A 14,722-nucleotide genomic window follows, 5' to 3' on the forward strand; every position below is an offset into this window, starting at 1 on the left:
AACCATTTGCTAGCATCTCAGTTTCTTCAGCTGATCCTGAGACTCTCCAGCCCGAAATAGCCTTGAGTCTTTGGTTCTTACCATGCTCCAAACATCACTGATTGTAAGCCCTTGTTGGATCCTCTCCAAGGCCATTATACAGTTAACAGCTCACCCATAAACATTTCTCCCTTCCCCTGCTGAAACCAAGCAGAAGGATCTGGGAGGTAGATAATAAACAGGCCACATGAACAGAGAGGCCCCTGTAAAACCAGTCAGGGTGAGGACAACGTAAGTCCAGCCTGTTATCAATATTCCATTGAGCTGTAGGGCTATGTCCTTTTTTCTAAATTAAAATTTTTCTTTCGAGATGGATTCAGATTATTGTTAGAAGTAATATGGAGAGAGTCCCACGTACTCTTTACCCAGTTCCCACAATGGAAGCATCTTGTAAAACTCTAGTGCAACCAGGATATTGACATGAGCACAATCCTCTTATCTTTCTCAGATTCCCCCAGTTTTATTGTACTCATGTGTGCATGTGTGTGCACATATGTTTAGTCCTGTGCAACTTTATTAGGCATGTTGGTTTGTGCATTGTTCCCACGGTCAGGATCCAGGATAGTGCCACCATCCCAAGCTCCCTTTTATGCTCCCATCTTTGTCCCACTCTCCTCCCCCTTCCTCTCCTGGCAGCCAGTAATCTGTCCTTCGTATCACAATCCTGTCATTGTAAGAATGTGATATAAATGGAATCATATAATACGTAAATTTGGGATTGCCTTTTTTCACTCAGGAGAGTCTTCTCGAGAACGATGTCATATTTGTGAGAAAGTTTGGGAAGTTATCCCGTAATCAGCATGATTATGATTCTCAGTTTAAAAAGATTATCAAGTTAACAAGCCCCCTTAATATACAGTTAGTATCCCATTTGACCTTCTCAACGGGGTAGAAACAAAAGGGTTAAAAGGAAAAACAAGTATAGATGACAGGATTCCATTTCCTAGCTGTGGCAGAGGTTGGCTGGCTCTCCAGCAAACCAGCTCCCTCGTCCTCCAGGGCATACAGCCAGACTACATCCACCAGCTTCTCTCTTGGAAAGGTGTGGCCATGAACTGGGTTCTGAACAATGGGGAGTGACCAGAAGTGATGAGTTCCAATTGCAGCCTGGTTCATAAAACCCTCCCACATGTGTCCTTCCACATTCTCTTTCCTTCTGTGGCTGTCTTGGAACCTATGTCAAACTTAGTGGAGCCACAAGGTGAGACGAACAACCCTGATCGAACTTCCCCGAATCTCTTGACCTTTAGAGTTCTGAGTCACCAGAGGTGTGGGGGCAGCCACTGTGGATTTGGAGGCAGTGGAAGAAGGGAGGGAACAGTTACTGACTGTAACACTTCCTCTCCTACCATTTCCTCCCGGGACCTGGTGGGTCTGCTGCCTGTTCTGGTCCACGTACTGCTCTGTCCTCACACATGCAAAGCACCCTTGAGTCATGTTGGGAGTCTCTTACAGTTTTCTTTGAGTTTTTTTTGGTTTTTATTTCTACAATTCTTCTGGAATTAATCTTAAGGAAGGGAACTGTGCTAATTCAGCATCTTGTTAGCCATTCTTTGCAGGTTTTTACCCACGAATTAATTTTATTTGTATCTGTTATAAAAGAAAAAAAAACCCAAAAGTGGATTTATCTTATTAAAATATACTATGTTTCTAGTATGGTAGAATTTCTGTGATTTTGCTGGGCGAGTGAACTTTACTTAGCTTCTCTGGATAATCATTCCAACACAGTGCAATTCAGGTTGAATAAGGAACTGAATTCAGGAAGGAAAGTGAGGGAGCCATGGGGCTGGGCTGATTCTTAAGATGTAGAGAAATTTGTCCATGTGTGGTTTCAACCTGCCTAAATCTTCCTGCAGATTTCCCTCCTATTTCCGCTCATCTTCCCTTTCTCATTACCACCATTCAAAGACATTTTTAGTCCTTCTCATTTCTTTGGTCTGTCCCAACAGATGTTTTTGAAGTGGCATGTTTATTAGCAGAGAAAAGTGATGGTGATTCTTTGCACATGAATAGCTGCAAATGAAAAATGGCTTCTGGAACTTACCTCTTGGTAGGCTGGCAGGATTTCGCCTCCATCTCCCTCCACAGCCCCCAGCATGGCCTGTGGTAGATTCTGAATGATGCTCTGAGTTTTCCTTTTCATTCTTTTTATTTCTTTTTCCTGAAGAAAGCTGGCCAATAAAGTGGGTTCTCACATTAGTACTCTGTTCTAATAAGCTCTGCCCACCTAGAGTCATACTTTAGAGAGACAATGTCTTCCTTCAGGAGTAAAGATTTTCCTAGCATAATTGTGTGTCTTGCACTTATTTTTTAATTTTTTTTTTTTTGCATTATCTCTTTTTAACAGAATATGTGAGGGGTGTCTGGGTAGCTCAGTGGGTTAGGCATCCGACTCTTGGATCTTGGCTCATGTTCTCGTGGTTTGAGACACTGAGCCCCAGGTCGGGCTCCATCCTGGGATTCTCTCTCTCCCTTTGTCTCTGCCCCTTCCCTCACTCAAAGTAAATAAATAAACTTAAAAAACAAAATAAAACCTAGAATGTGTGAGTTGAGTGACAGTGAAAACAAGTAAGGGATAAACTAGTATTAAAGAATTATTTCTCTAGAAGACCAAGAATGACTAGAGGGAACCCCCTTTCTAAATCAATACATTATATGATCATAAGAACTCCATAGGAGCAAAGTCAATATTATCAACTCAAAATGAATTGATACTTTAACCCTAGGTCATAATACCTCCTGGAATACCATAAAAATACAAGGCTTCTTCTGGTCTAAACAGGGCTTTCTGCCTGGTGTTGATAGTGAGTTTGCATGCATGTGCCCTCACATCCTCTCACTCTCTCACCCACAAACATGCATCCTGAAAGGAGATTTACTCTGTAGAACAGAAAGTAAGAGAAGACTGAATATTCAGGTATGTTCATGGTGTAGCTTCATGAAAACAAGAGGCATCAGAGAATCCACAGCAACCTAGAGAGTATGTAGTGATACCCTCAAGTGGGCATCCAAAGAATGGGCCCATGCTGATGGAATAGAACAATCGCATGTAGACCAGGATCATTTAAAAGCAATTTATATTGAGCTGTTTTAGTTAAGCTTGTAGCAGATTCCCTTGCCTATTTATGTTGTGTTTAAATTAATATAAAAGTACAGGTGCATGTCCTTACACATGCCAGCTGGATATTCAGAGGAGAAGGCTAAAATAGCGACGTGGTTAAGGGACACGGGGCCAGAATTAAATGCTTTGTAATAAGTCTTGGTATTTAGGAGTATAATTTCTTCAGCTTTGTTCTTTTTTGTTCAAAAACCATATTTGGTATATTTGGTTGCATTTCCAAATAAATTTTAGCACCAGCCTGTCAATTTCTACCAAATGACCTGTGGACAATTTGTTTGGGATTACATGGAATCTATAGATGAATTTAGGCAGAATTCATATTTCTTAAATACTGAGTTTTAAATTTATGTACATGGATTATTCTTTAGGCCATTTAGACTTCTCTTAAAAATATCTTACAGTTTTTTATAGAGTTCTTTTTTGTCTTTTATAAAGTTTATTTCTGGATACTTTCCTTTTTGATGCTTTTGTAATTATTTATTGCTGTTTATCCAGTGACTTGCTAAATTCACCTTTTAATTATAATACTTGCAAATTCTTTTAGATATCCTGTCTATGTAGGATTTCATCTGTAGTACAGTTTTATTTTTCCTTTCCCGTATTTATGCCTTTTATTTCTTCTCCTTTCTTTCTTGAGCTGGTGAGAACTTCCCATATAGGCTTGAAGGGAAGTAGTGGTCATACATGTCCCCATATTAGCTAGTTCAACAGGAAAACTCACCATATTTCAGTATTATGTATGATGATGTTTGCTGTAGTATTTTGTTTTAAAGACCCAGTGTCAGATTTAGGAAATTCACTTCGACTCCTTCTTTGTGAAGATATTTATCATGAATAGATGTTTTCTCAAATGCTTTTTCTAAATCTGTTACGAAGAGTGTATGATTTTTTCTTTCATTTCTGTTGAAATAATACCATTTATTCATTGCTTTAAAATATTAAAGCAACCTTGCATTTTGCAAGTTTGCTTGGTGTTTGCTTTCCATTTTATTTATCTCTGGATTTAGTTTGCTAAAATTCTGTTTAGGATTTTTGCATCTCTGTTTATGAGAGACTGGTCTGTAATTCTGTTATTATAATTGTCTTGTTTAGTTTTGGATGCAAGAGTATGCTGGCTTCACAAAATGAATTGGAAAATGTTTCTTCTTTTGCTTTTCTCTGGAAGATTGTGTTATGTCCTCTTTGGATGAATTCATTGATAAAATGATTTAGCACTGTCATTTTCTTTGTGGTAAAATATTAAACTATGGATTCAGTTTCTTCAGTGGATACAGAAGTATTTATATTTTATCTTTTTTCTTATAAATCTTTTTGATAAATTAAGTTGTCTGAAATTTAAAAATGTTATCTCAATTTTTAAATGTATCTGCAGAAAAGTATTTGTTATTTTTTTAGTATTTTTTAAAATGTCTCTGGGATCTGTAGTAATATTCTCTCTTTTATTCTTGATATTTGGTTACTTGTGCCTTTTTTTTGTCTTGATCAGTCTTGTTTGGCTTAACCATTTCATTAAGCTTTTCAATTATTTGAATTATTGAATTCAATTATTAAGCTTTATTGATTTACCTAGCTTCTGGTTTTGGTGATTATTTTTTGTTATTATTTTGGCTTTATTTTTCCTAAGTAAACGTTTGTTTTCTACTTAATTAAGTTTTGTTTATTGTATTTATTTATTTATTTATTTATTTATTTATTTATTTTTGCTATCTTTAACTTCTTCTGGATTAACTTGTTCTTTTTCTGTTTTCTTGAGATGGGTTAACTTACTTTTTCTAATTTCTTGAGATAGATAATGAGATCACTTATTTTCAGATGTTCTCCCTTTCTGATCTAGTTAGTTAAGACTATATATTTCCAGGGGCACCTGGGTGACCCAGTGGGTTAGGCATCTGACTTCGGCTTAGGTCATGGTCTCTCGGTCCATTAGTTCAAGCCCCACATCAGGCTGTGTGCTGACAGCTCAGAGCCTGGAGCCTGCCTCAAATTCTATGTGTCCCTCTCTCTCTGCCCTTCCCCCACGCATGTTCTCTGTCTGTCCCTCAAAAATGAATAAATGTTAAAAAATTAAAAAATAAAAGACTATATATTTCCCTCTCAGCACTGCTTTACCTGAATGCCACAATTTTTGATGTATCATATTTTTATTGACATTAGAATGATTTTCTCATTTAATCTTTGACCCATGGTTATTTAGAAGTATATTCCTAAATTTTCAAACATTTAGAGTATTTCTATTCATTTTTTTTTATTACTGACTTCAACCTGAGTTCCACTGTTATTGGAGAACATTATCTGATTTCAATTATTTGAAATTTGTTGATATTTTTGCTATGACCCAGCATATAGTCAATTTTGATAAATGTTACAGGTGCATTTGAAGAGAACATACTCTGCAACTGACTGTAGTGTTCATTCAGTACATGTTCAATTAGGTCAATTTTGTTAATAATGATATTTAAAGTCTTGTATAACATTATGTTTTTACTAGTCAATGACGTATATAGAGAGGTATGTAAAAATACAGAAATGCACCTAGGCACCCAGTTTTGTTTTTTTTTTTAAGTGAAAGAATAATTCGAGCCCAATAATCTATTTAAATCTATTTGAACCTCTGCCTAAGCATGTTGGGAGCCATAGAAGCAAAATTCTCTTTTGTTTAGGGCATTAACAAAAGGTAAAAGTTACATAACTAGGCTATTCTTGCCAGTCATCATTTTTGTTGGTGTTCGTGCTTTTGGGGGTCGCTGTATCAGGATACCACATGCTCCAAACAAGTCCTTTCCCAGAAATTATTAAAAACAACAATCCATACTACCACCAAACTCATGCAACACCTTATTTATCACTGTGCTCTCACAGGAGAGATTATATTCCTACTGCACTGTTCAGGCTATTAGACAAGCCTAATTACAACAAAAATGTATAGAATTTTCCCACTTACTAAGTAACTGCACTCCTTTGCTCTGCTGCTAGATCTTTTAAAACGCTACTCTTTAGGACGCCTGGGTGTCTCAGTCAGTTAAGTGTCTGACTCTTGGTTTAGGCTAGGGTCATGGTCTCACGGGTTCATGAGTTTGAGCCCTGCATCCGGCTTCACGCTGACAGCGTGGAGCCTGCTTGGGATCTCTCTCTCCCTCTCTTTCCGCACCTCCCCTGCTCTCTCTCTCTCTCTCTCTCTCTCTCTCAATAATAAATAAACTTAAATAAAAAAAAAAATGAAAATCTTACCATGCCGCTCCCTACCCCATTTAAAAACTGTCCAGGGGAATCCACATTATCTCCAGGAGAAAATTAAATTTCTTTAGCTTGGCACAATAGTCCCGCCAGGGTCTGGCTTCTTTCTACCTTCTAAAGTTTTATCTCTTCATATACCCCTAAGTTCCAGCTACCTATGGGAATTTCCTGAATGGATCACAGTCTTCTGGCTGCTCCCTTAGTCTAAAGTTTGCCAGTTTTTTGTTTTGTTTTGTTTTTTTAATCTCGCTTGCCTGGCTGATGCCTATCTGGCCTCCAGTGGCTCTGATGTCACCTCCTCAAGTGAGTGCCTTGTTATTTGTACATTCCCCTCCTTTTTGCTTTCTTAGCACCTTTGTCACCTCAGGGATCATGCTTGCCATGCTTCATGGCAGGTGCCTATTAGCTGTCCATCTTCCCTAATTAAGGAAAAGTTCTGCATTTTCTCCTTTGGATTGTTAGAGCCTGTCACAGTGCCTGCATACAGAAAGCACCCAACAAATGCTGAATGAGTGTTACAAGTGCAGGCACCCTAATTAATTATAAAAACAAATCACCAGAAAAATACTCAGATGGCATTGGCAGATGACATTAAAACATAAATCTGAGGGTCACTGAGAGTATCCCATTTTAGGGCTGTTTTAGGAGGAATTGTTCTAATTTACTTTCTGTGGCATTTAGGTAAGTGGCAGGGGATGGGAGTGACATGGAGGAAACAGGTGTGTGAAAAGTACACAGAGATGTTTTTGCCTTACAAATACACGGATGTGATGAACTGAAACACTGAGTGTTTTATTCAAAAGAGTTTTTAGGACTCATGATTCCCTGGAACCTGCACGGGAAGTGTTTTAAAAGATCCAGTTCCCTTTTACATTCTTTCAAATTAAACAAAGCCTGTCTGAGATAACAGCCATCCTTGGCCCCGGTGGCATTTTTGTTGCTGCTTATCCATTCTCAAAGGGAATAACCTGGGGCAGAAAGGACCGATAATAAGAAACCGTATTTCCTGGCTTTTTATTCCAGTTTATTTTTGCTTGGTAGGCTTTTCTGATGATTTCATTGTAGTAGTGTCTAAAGCTCAATGAATATATGTGCTTTCAAAGCATAGTATAGGAGGGTTTTTAGGACGTCACCTGGGTGGGGAGTAGTGCTTAGTCCATTGTAGGGCAATTTTCTGGGTTATGAAGTTGAGTCAAAAAGTTGTTTCCTAATAAAATCAACCCCATTGGTTCTAGAAAATTATCCATTCCAACAGCCTTTCAAATTCAAAAATATGGTGTTCGGCCTTTCCTCACTTAGTTCCTCTCTTCTGATGCTTATATGCGTTTCAAATAATGGCATGGTCTCAAGGTAACTCAGCATCCAGGACTTGCTCTGGGCTTGAGGGCACGGGAAGCTAAGTAACACAGCATTTCATCATATGCCTTGTAGCTGGGAAGCCTGTGGAAAGCAGCTTCTGTAGAGAAGTGGAGGACTCGGGTAAAGATGCCGTGGTTCATCCACAATAACATTATACCCTTCATAACAGAAAGGCATATTGCCAAAGTTTGAAAGCATAAGCTAGTCCTAAAATGGTGTTGCACTTCTATATTGGAACCATTATCTGGCAGCCATGGTGACAGAAATAAATGTAGTGCTGGAAACTATGAACATTCACGCAGAAGAGAAACTTTATTATTGGTATTGTTGTATATTTCCCTTTTCCCTCCCTCAGCTTTCTCCCTCTCGCCCTTCCTTTAGGTGCCTGGACTAAAATTTCTTATGAATAGTATTAAATAGCTAGTTATATAGAGTAGAGCTTACCTGGGATTGGTCCTTTGGGACCTTGGCTTTTAGGTGAAATGAATCCACATGGAAAAATACCCAGACAAATTTCACTAGGAAAACAAAGGAGGGCATCCGAGCCTTCCTCCTTTAGCTAGTCTTCTCCAAAGTTAACAAAAATACTTTATAAGTGGGTATGAGAGATCTTGGCTATTTTTAGACAACTCTTCTTAAGATGGATTCAAATCTAGGGATTTGGTGGCAGTGGTGAAAGAGCTAATTTGAAACTCTTCCATTCACGAAGCTACAGATTCATGTGGTAGGTAGGGAAGGACAGGGCATCAGATTCCAAGAAGGGTAAGGAGGAGAGGGTGTAGAGGGGGGCCAGTGGAGAAACACCCACCTGAATGCTATCTTAGAGCTCAACAATATTTGAAAATAAGGACATTTGGAATTTTCTAGGGTTTGTGTGGTGGCTGCATAAAGCATAAAGCTGGCAGCTATGTGGACAGGGACAGCTATGGCTTGTGTTTGATGGGTGCCAGTCCAAATAGGAGCTGGGCGTCTAAAAAGTTGGTCACCATTTACTTCTTTTTTTCTAAAAAAAAAGTTTATATAGTCTTTCTATTGTCGTGTTTTGTTTCTTTTAAATTTCTTTTCCTGTCTCAATATGTTTGCTTTTTATTACATTATGATTTCCACTCTCACCTTTGTTTCACAGATCCATGTTTTCTTGAATTTTATTGAACACAAAGCAGATGTTCCCTAAAACTTACTTCTGTTGCCATTAGTGAATTTTATTTTATTTATTTATTTATTTTTTAATTTTTTTTTTCAACATTTATTTATTTTTGGGACAGAGAGAGACAGAGCATGAACGGGGGAGGGGCAGAGAGAGAGGGAGACACAGAATCGGAAACAGGCTCCAGGCTCTGAGCCATCAGCCCAGAGCCCGACGCGGGGCCCGAACCCACGGACCGCGAGATCGTGACCTGGCTGAAGTCGGACGCCCAACCGACTGTGCCACCCAGGCGCCCCGTGAATTTTATTTTTGAAAGTGAGTCCTTGCTCTTCATTTTGAGTACTGTATTCTCTTTCTTTAATGCTGAATCTTTTCATTGATATGCTTTATATACATTATATATATAATATTATATATTATATAAGTATATAAGTATATACATAAGTATATATATGATATATAATATATAATAATATATATATATATATATATATATATTTCTGTTTAGTTGTTCTTGAACAAAGAGAGGTGACTGTCAACTAGGTGCTCTCCATAAACACACTGTGTCCTAGGTTTCCTTTGTGTCCACCAGGGTGTAGGTAGAATCTTTTGCTCATCTTGTAAGCCAGGGAAATGGGAACAGATAAGAATTTTTAGTACTTCTTACGCATCCTAAAGGTACTTTATTCTGTATTATTTCTTCTCTGGGTTTGTTGAAGTCACTCAGTTATGGGTTTGCTTCTGTTTACAACTTTCTGTCGTGTCAGACCTTCACAGCGGATACATAAATGTGGCTGTGCCCAATGTCTGACTGGCACGACTGGTGACTACATCAGGATGGAGCCCCACACTGTTGATTTTTGGCTACTTGTGGTATCAAGCCTGGGACTTTCCAGGGGAGATGATTTTCAGCACTCTAATCTGAACTGTGGAGTGGGATTCCAGGTGATGCTTTCCCTGGGAGCCCCACTCCTGTTCTGGCCTGTGGTCCTGGTGCGAGATCACAAGATGATACCCAACTCTTCTAGACTTGTATTGCCCCGATATTGTGCTTTCCTGGGAGTAGGGATCTTTAAGAATAGTGGATTCAAAGCAGTATTCCATATAATGTTCTTAATAATTTCAGTTGTTTTGACGATTATAATTGCTTTTTGTTTCATAAAAGTGACATAGGAAGCCCTTCTACTAGGAACAGGAGCTTGTCTTGGGAGAAGACCTGTCAGTCATTTTTATATTTCCTTGGCCTTATATAATTAGGATTGTGTTTCATCTGCCATTTGTTAAAATCTTTGAAACTACTTGTGTATTTTGTAAAGACTGGCTTAGTTAAATCTAGGTCATGAATTCACAATCCATTTAATGGGAGAACCATGAATGTACTCCCACCCTTGAAAGATCACTGTCCTAGAGTATGCCTTCAAGTTTAGTGTTTTTTTGTTTTGTTTTGTTTTTTTTGGAAAATCATATTAATGATGGATTTTTGAACTTATCCACGCCTGAGAATATATTTGTAGGCAATTCTACTGTATAGATATAGACATAGGTTCTTGAACTATACCACATTATTCTTTAAAAAATGGTATTACTGGGGCACCTGGGTGGCGCAGTCGGTTAAGCGTCCGACTTCAGCCAGGTCACGATCTCGCGGTCCGTGAGTTCGAGCCCTGCGTCAGGCTCTGGGCTGATGGCTCGGAGCCTGGAGCCTGTTTCCGATTCTGTGTCTCCCTCTCTCTCTGCCCCTCCCCCGTTCATGCTCTGTCTCTCTCTGTCCCAAAAATAAAAAAAAAAAAAAAAAAAAAATGGTATTACTTTTAAATTGCTCTCTGGTATTTGGCATGGTAGAATTCTATGGCCAGCTACATTTCTATTTACTTTGTAAGTCGTATATTTTATTTTCTCAAACGTTTTCAAGTTCTTTTCTCTATTCCTTGAAATGAAAAATTACAACAGCAAATGTTGGATGTTTTTATTTATTTTTTCCTGGTTTTATCTGATCCCTTTTCATCCTCTTACAAAAGGCTTTCTTCAGTCTAGGAAAACTTATTTGACTAAAGCTGCTTCTGTTTGTTTATTTCTTATGGAAGCCCTATTGCAGGTAGACAGAATCATCTGGTCCTTACTTCTATTAGTCTTACGTTTTGCCTAGCCATTTTTTTTTTTTTTTTACTTTTGGTTCATTCCTCTTAGGTTTTGAGATTTGACATGGGTCCTATTAGAGATTCATGTCAATTCCTGGTGGAATCTTTAAACCCCAAATGAAGGGAGAAAATTTAAAAAAAATTTTTTTTTAATTTACCCTCATTTGACTTTGTTGGTTGAGATTCCAGACATCTTGGGGGTAGTTGGGCCCCTGGAGGTGAGAGTCAAAATTAGAGGCAGACTTAGCCAGGAATGTGTTTTGCTAAAGAACTTCCATTCCTTATTTGGAATAGCTCTCAGGGCTCACAGCTACAACAATCTCCCCATTCTTTGGCAGGCTGGCTGTCCACTGTGTGTGAGTGACTAGTAAGCCCTTCCATGCCAACTCCCTGTCCTGCTGCCCCTGAAATCCAGAACACTTCCTAGTGCTGCTAATGGGAGCCACAGGGCTGATCCTTACCTCTAAGCCCACAGAGGCCTCTGCTGGTTTCCTTTGCCTATTTTCCCATTACGTGCTGGAGATTCACAAGTCCAGTAGTGACCATCCTCAATCTAATTTCTTCTGTATTTTACATCACTGAAATTCCTGGGAATTTTCTTTTGTGTGGCTGCCCTACTGTTTAAGGTTAATCCAGAACTTTTCCTCAGTATTTACAGGTGATCATTTTCATGTAGATCTAGAGGGGAGTAGTCTACACCTGGCCAAGAAGTGACCTATTATCTCTTATGATGGCAAATCTGAGGATATTTTGAAGTCAGGAACGTGGGCATAGCCTTGGGAAATGGAGACTTCATAATACTCTTAGGTATATTGCTAGAATGTTTCCTGTCTGGCTGCCTCTGATGATCAAGGTCACTGAATAACAGCAGCAATAATAGTAACAATTGCCTTCAGAAAAACAAAGAGGAAATGAGGAGATGTTGGTCAAAGAATAGAGACTTTTAGTTATAAGATGAATAAGTTTTGGGGATCTAATGTGTTTTGGTGATTATAGCACCGTGATTATAGTTAGCAAGTATTAGTTTCAAGTATTGTATACTTGAAAGTTGCCAACAGAGTAAATCTTAAATGTCTTTGCCGCGCGCGCGCACACACACACACACACACACACACACACAAACAGGTTGTAAATATTTGAGATGATGAATGTGTTAACTAATCCTATTCCGGTAATCATTTTTGCAGTATATGCATGTGTCAAATCACTGTGTTGCACACCTTAAATTTATACAATGTGATGTGTTAATTATATTAAAGCTAGAAAAAATCCACATGATTGATGTGAACATATTAATATCAATTTGATTCAATCTTTATATCAACTTAGAACATTTGGTGGTTGAATCTCCCTTTTTTTTTTTTTTTTTAGCTGACACTCAGAGAAGTTAAATAACTGGCCTGGTATAGCATAGCTAATATGTTGGGATATGGGGCCCAGACCCAAGGTTGTCCTCAAAGTTTCTGCTCTTTGCTTTACCTAGTGTCAAACAGCCCAAGGAGTTTGTTCAACCTCCATATCTCTGGTATTTACAGAGTTCTCAGTTACTGGACTTTGATCTTCTGCTGTCATTTTATTGCTCTCATATATGCTAACTCCTTCTCTGTGGGGATAATGTTGATATAAATAAGAGAGCATATTTTATCATTTCTTTTACATTGTCTGGAATACTTGACCAGCAGTGGGGAAGGTCTTGTCTTCATTACCTTGGTTTATCATTCAGCCTCTTCCCCCCCCCCACCCCCCCTTACCCCCCGCTTAGAGCTGGGGTATTAATCTGCAAGGAATTCCTCCTGTCCAGGAAAATAGTTTCTCTTCATGTATTCCTTATGTAGCCCTCTATGGGTATTTTGGTGGTCTGACTCTCCTTACCTATCCTGGAACACCCGTTGGCCATGAGGTTACCCATACAGGCTCATGAAGCTGGTCACTGCTGAACAAACATAACATAGTCTTCAACACAGTGGAATCTCCAGTGGCATTTAGTGAATATTGGTGCTGCTCATGCTTTAATACGTCCAATTAGAACCAAAAAAATTGAAATCAGAGAAGCAGCAAAATCATTGGTAATTTAGGGAACTCTTAGATAAAAGATAGCTAGAAGTCTCGGGGGTGGTCAGTGCCTGGTGGATGAGAACATTTTTTGTTTTTGCTTCACATTGGCAAAAACGTATGTGTTTGTTTTATAACTTGCTCTTTTGAGAAATACTGGTCAACTCCATCACTAGATTTGTGTTTTCCTTTCAGGTATATTGGGATAAATAAAAATATTCAACGGCTGTAAAATGTGTCACTATAATTGTAAGATTGTTCTTTGTTTCCTCTATTCTAGTTTAGTCATGTCTTTTTTTCCCCCTAGGCTACGGTCTTTGGTCAAACAATTAGAAAGAGGAGAGGCTTCAGTGGTAGATCTTAAGAAGAATTTGGAATATGCAGCCACAGTACTTGAATCCGTGTACATTGATGAAACCAGGTAAGCTAGAAATGACAGAAGTTAGTGCACTGATGGGAAGTTTTCTGTCATGTGGTTTTCTGAAATGTCCCCCATGGCCTGTATGGGGTAGTAGTCAAATGACTGGTCATGGCACTTTAGTTTCCACAAAGGAATCAGGTAGATTTTCACCCTCACACATCCTCTGTACCTCCTCATCTAGAAAAGAAGCTACTTGAACTTCTCTCACATGGCCTTTATGACAATGAAGTGAGATAATGTAAGAGGAGAAGAAATGATTTTTAAAAATATGGTAAGATTTCTTATCAAGTGTAGAGTTCCACTGTAATTATTGCACATTGTCAGCCTCAGCCTAAAAATTATGTTCGTGTTTTAATTCACATCTGTCTCTAAGCGGAAACTCCTGAAGTGGTAGTGAAGCATTTATCCCCTTAAGCACCGAGAATTCCTCCTTCAATCTTACATGTTACTGATTTTCTTAATAGACTCATCCCACTTGAATTACCCAAAAGTATGAAAGCACTTCCAGTCACCAAATGCATTTGAAAATAGCAAAACGGCTTTTCTTTTGAAAAACGTTGACATGGTAAATATGAAAATGTTATCTTCTTTTTCCTAATTCAGACAGGCTCCTCTGTCAGTCTTACATTCCTGTGCCAGATTCCAATCTGAAAGGATTTCCCCCTGATCTAAGAATTATGTATGTGGCTTAGTGTTTGGTGACATCCTTAGTTCCTAATTTAAGGAAATTTGATATTTTAGTTTTTCCCCAAATGTTTCATTTTCTCCCCTGCCCCCCAATTGATGTGTCTAAAGGGGGGGAAAAAGAACCTTTTTTAAAAAACCCTTTTTGGGGGCGCCTGGGTGGCGCAGTCGGTTAAGCGTCCAACTTCAGCCAGGTCACGATCTCGCGGTCCGTGAGTTCGAGCCCCTCGTCAGGCTCTGGGCTGATGGCTCGGAGCCTGGAGCCTGTTTCCGATTCTGTGTCTCCCTCTCTCTCTGCCCCTCCCCCGTTCATGCTCTGTCTCTCTCTGTCCCAAAAATAAATAAAAAAAAAAAAACGTTGAAAAAAAAAAACCCTTTTTATGAACACCTGTTTATACTGCTTATTTTTAGCAGGGCTTAATATAAATATAAAATATAATTTTATTATAACTCATTACTATTTATGTTCTCTTCTGGTGGTCTGACCTATGAACAAGTTTGAAAAGTCAGGTAAGCACATCTGACTT

General features: G+C 38.6%; 1 protein-coding gene across 11 annotated transcripts in view; it reads left to right on the plus strand.

The window, feature by feature from the left end:
* PDE1C (phosphodiesterase 1C) overlaps positions 1 to 14,722 on the plus strand; it is a 516,106-nt gene that overhangs the window by 380,214 nt on the left and 121,170 nt on the right. For all 11 annotated transcript variants that reach the window (XR_009260337.1, XM_058724658.1, XM_058724659.1 and 8 more), the window contains one exon: positions 13,398 to 13,511. Coding sequence is in view for 10 of the 11 variants with exons in the window: in XM_058724658.1 (XP_058580641.1) it covers positions 13,398 to 13,511 (114 nt within the window). In the remaining variant the exon portion in view is untranslated. The remainder of the gene's footprint in view (positions 1 to 13,397; positions 13,512 to 14,722) is intronic.

This window comes from Neofelis nebulosa, chromosome 4 (assembly GCF_028018385.1).
Source record: "Neofelis nebulosa isolate mNeoNeb1 chromosome 4, mNeoNeb1.pri, whole genome shotgun sequence".
In the NCBI taxonomy this organism is placed as follows: Eukaryota; Metazoa; Chordata; class Mammalia; order Carnivora; family Felidae; genus Neofelis; species Neofelis nebulosa.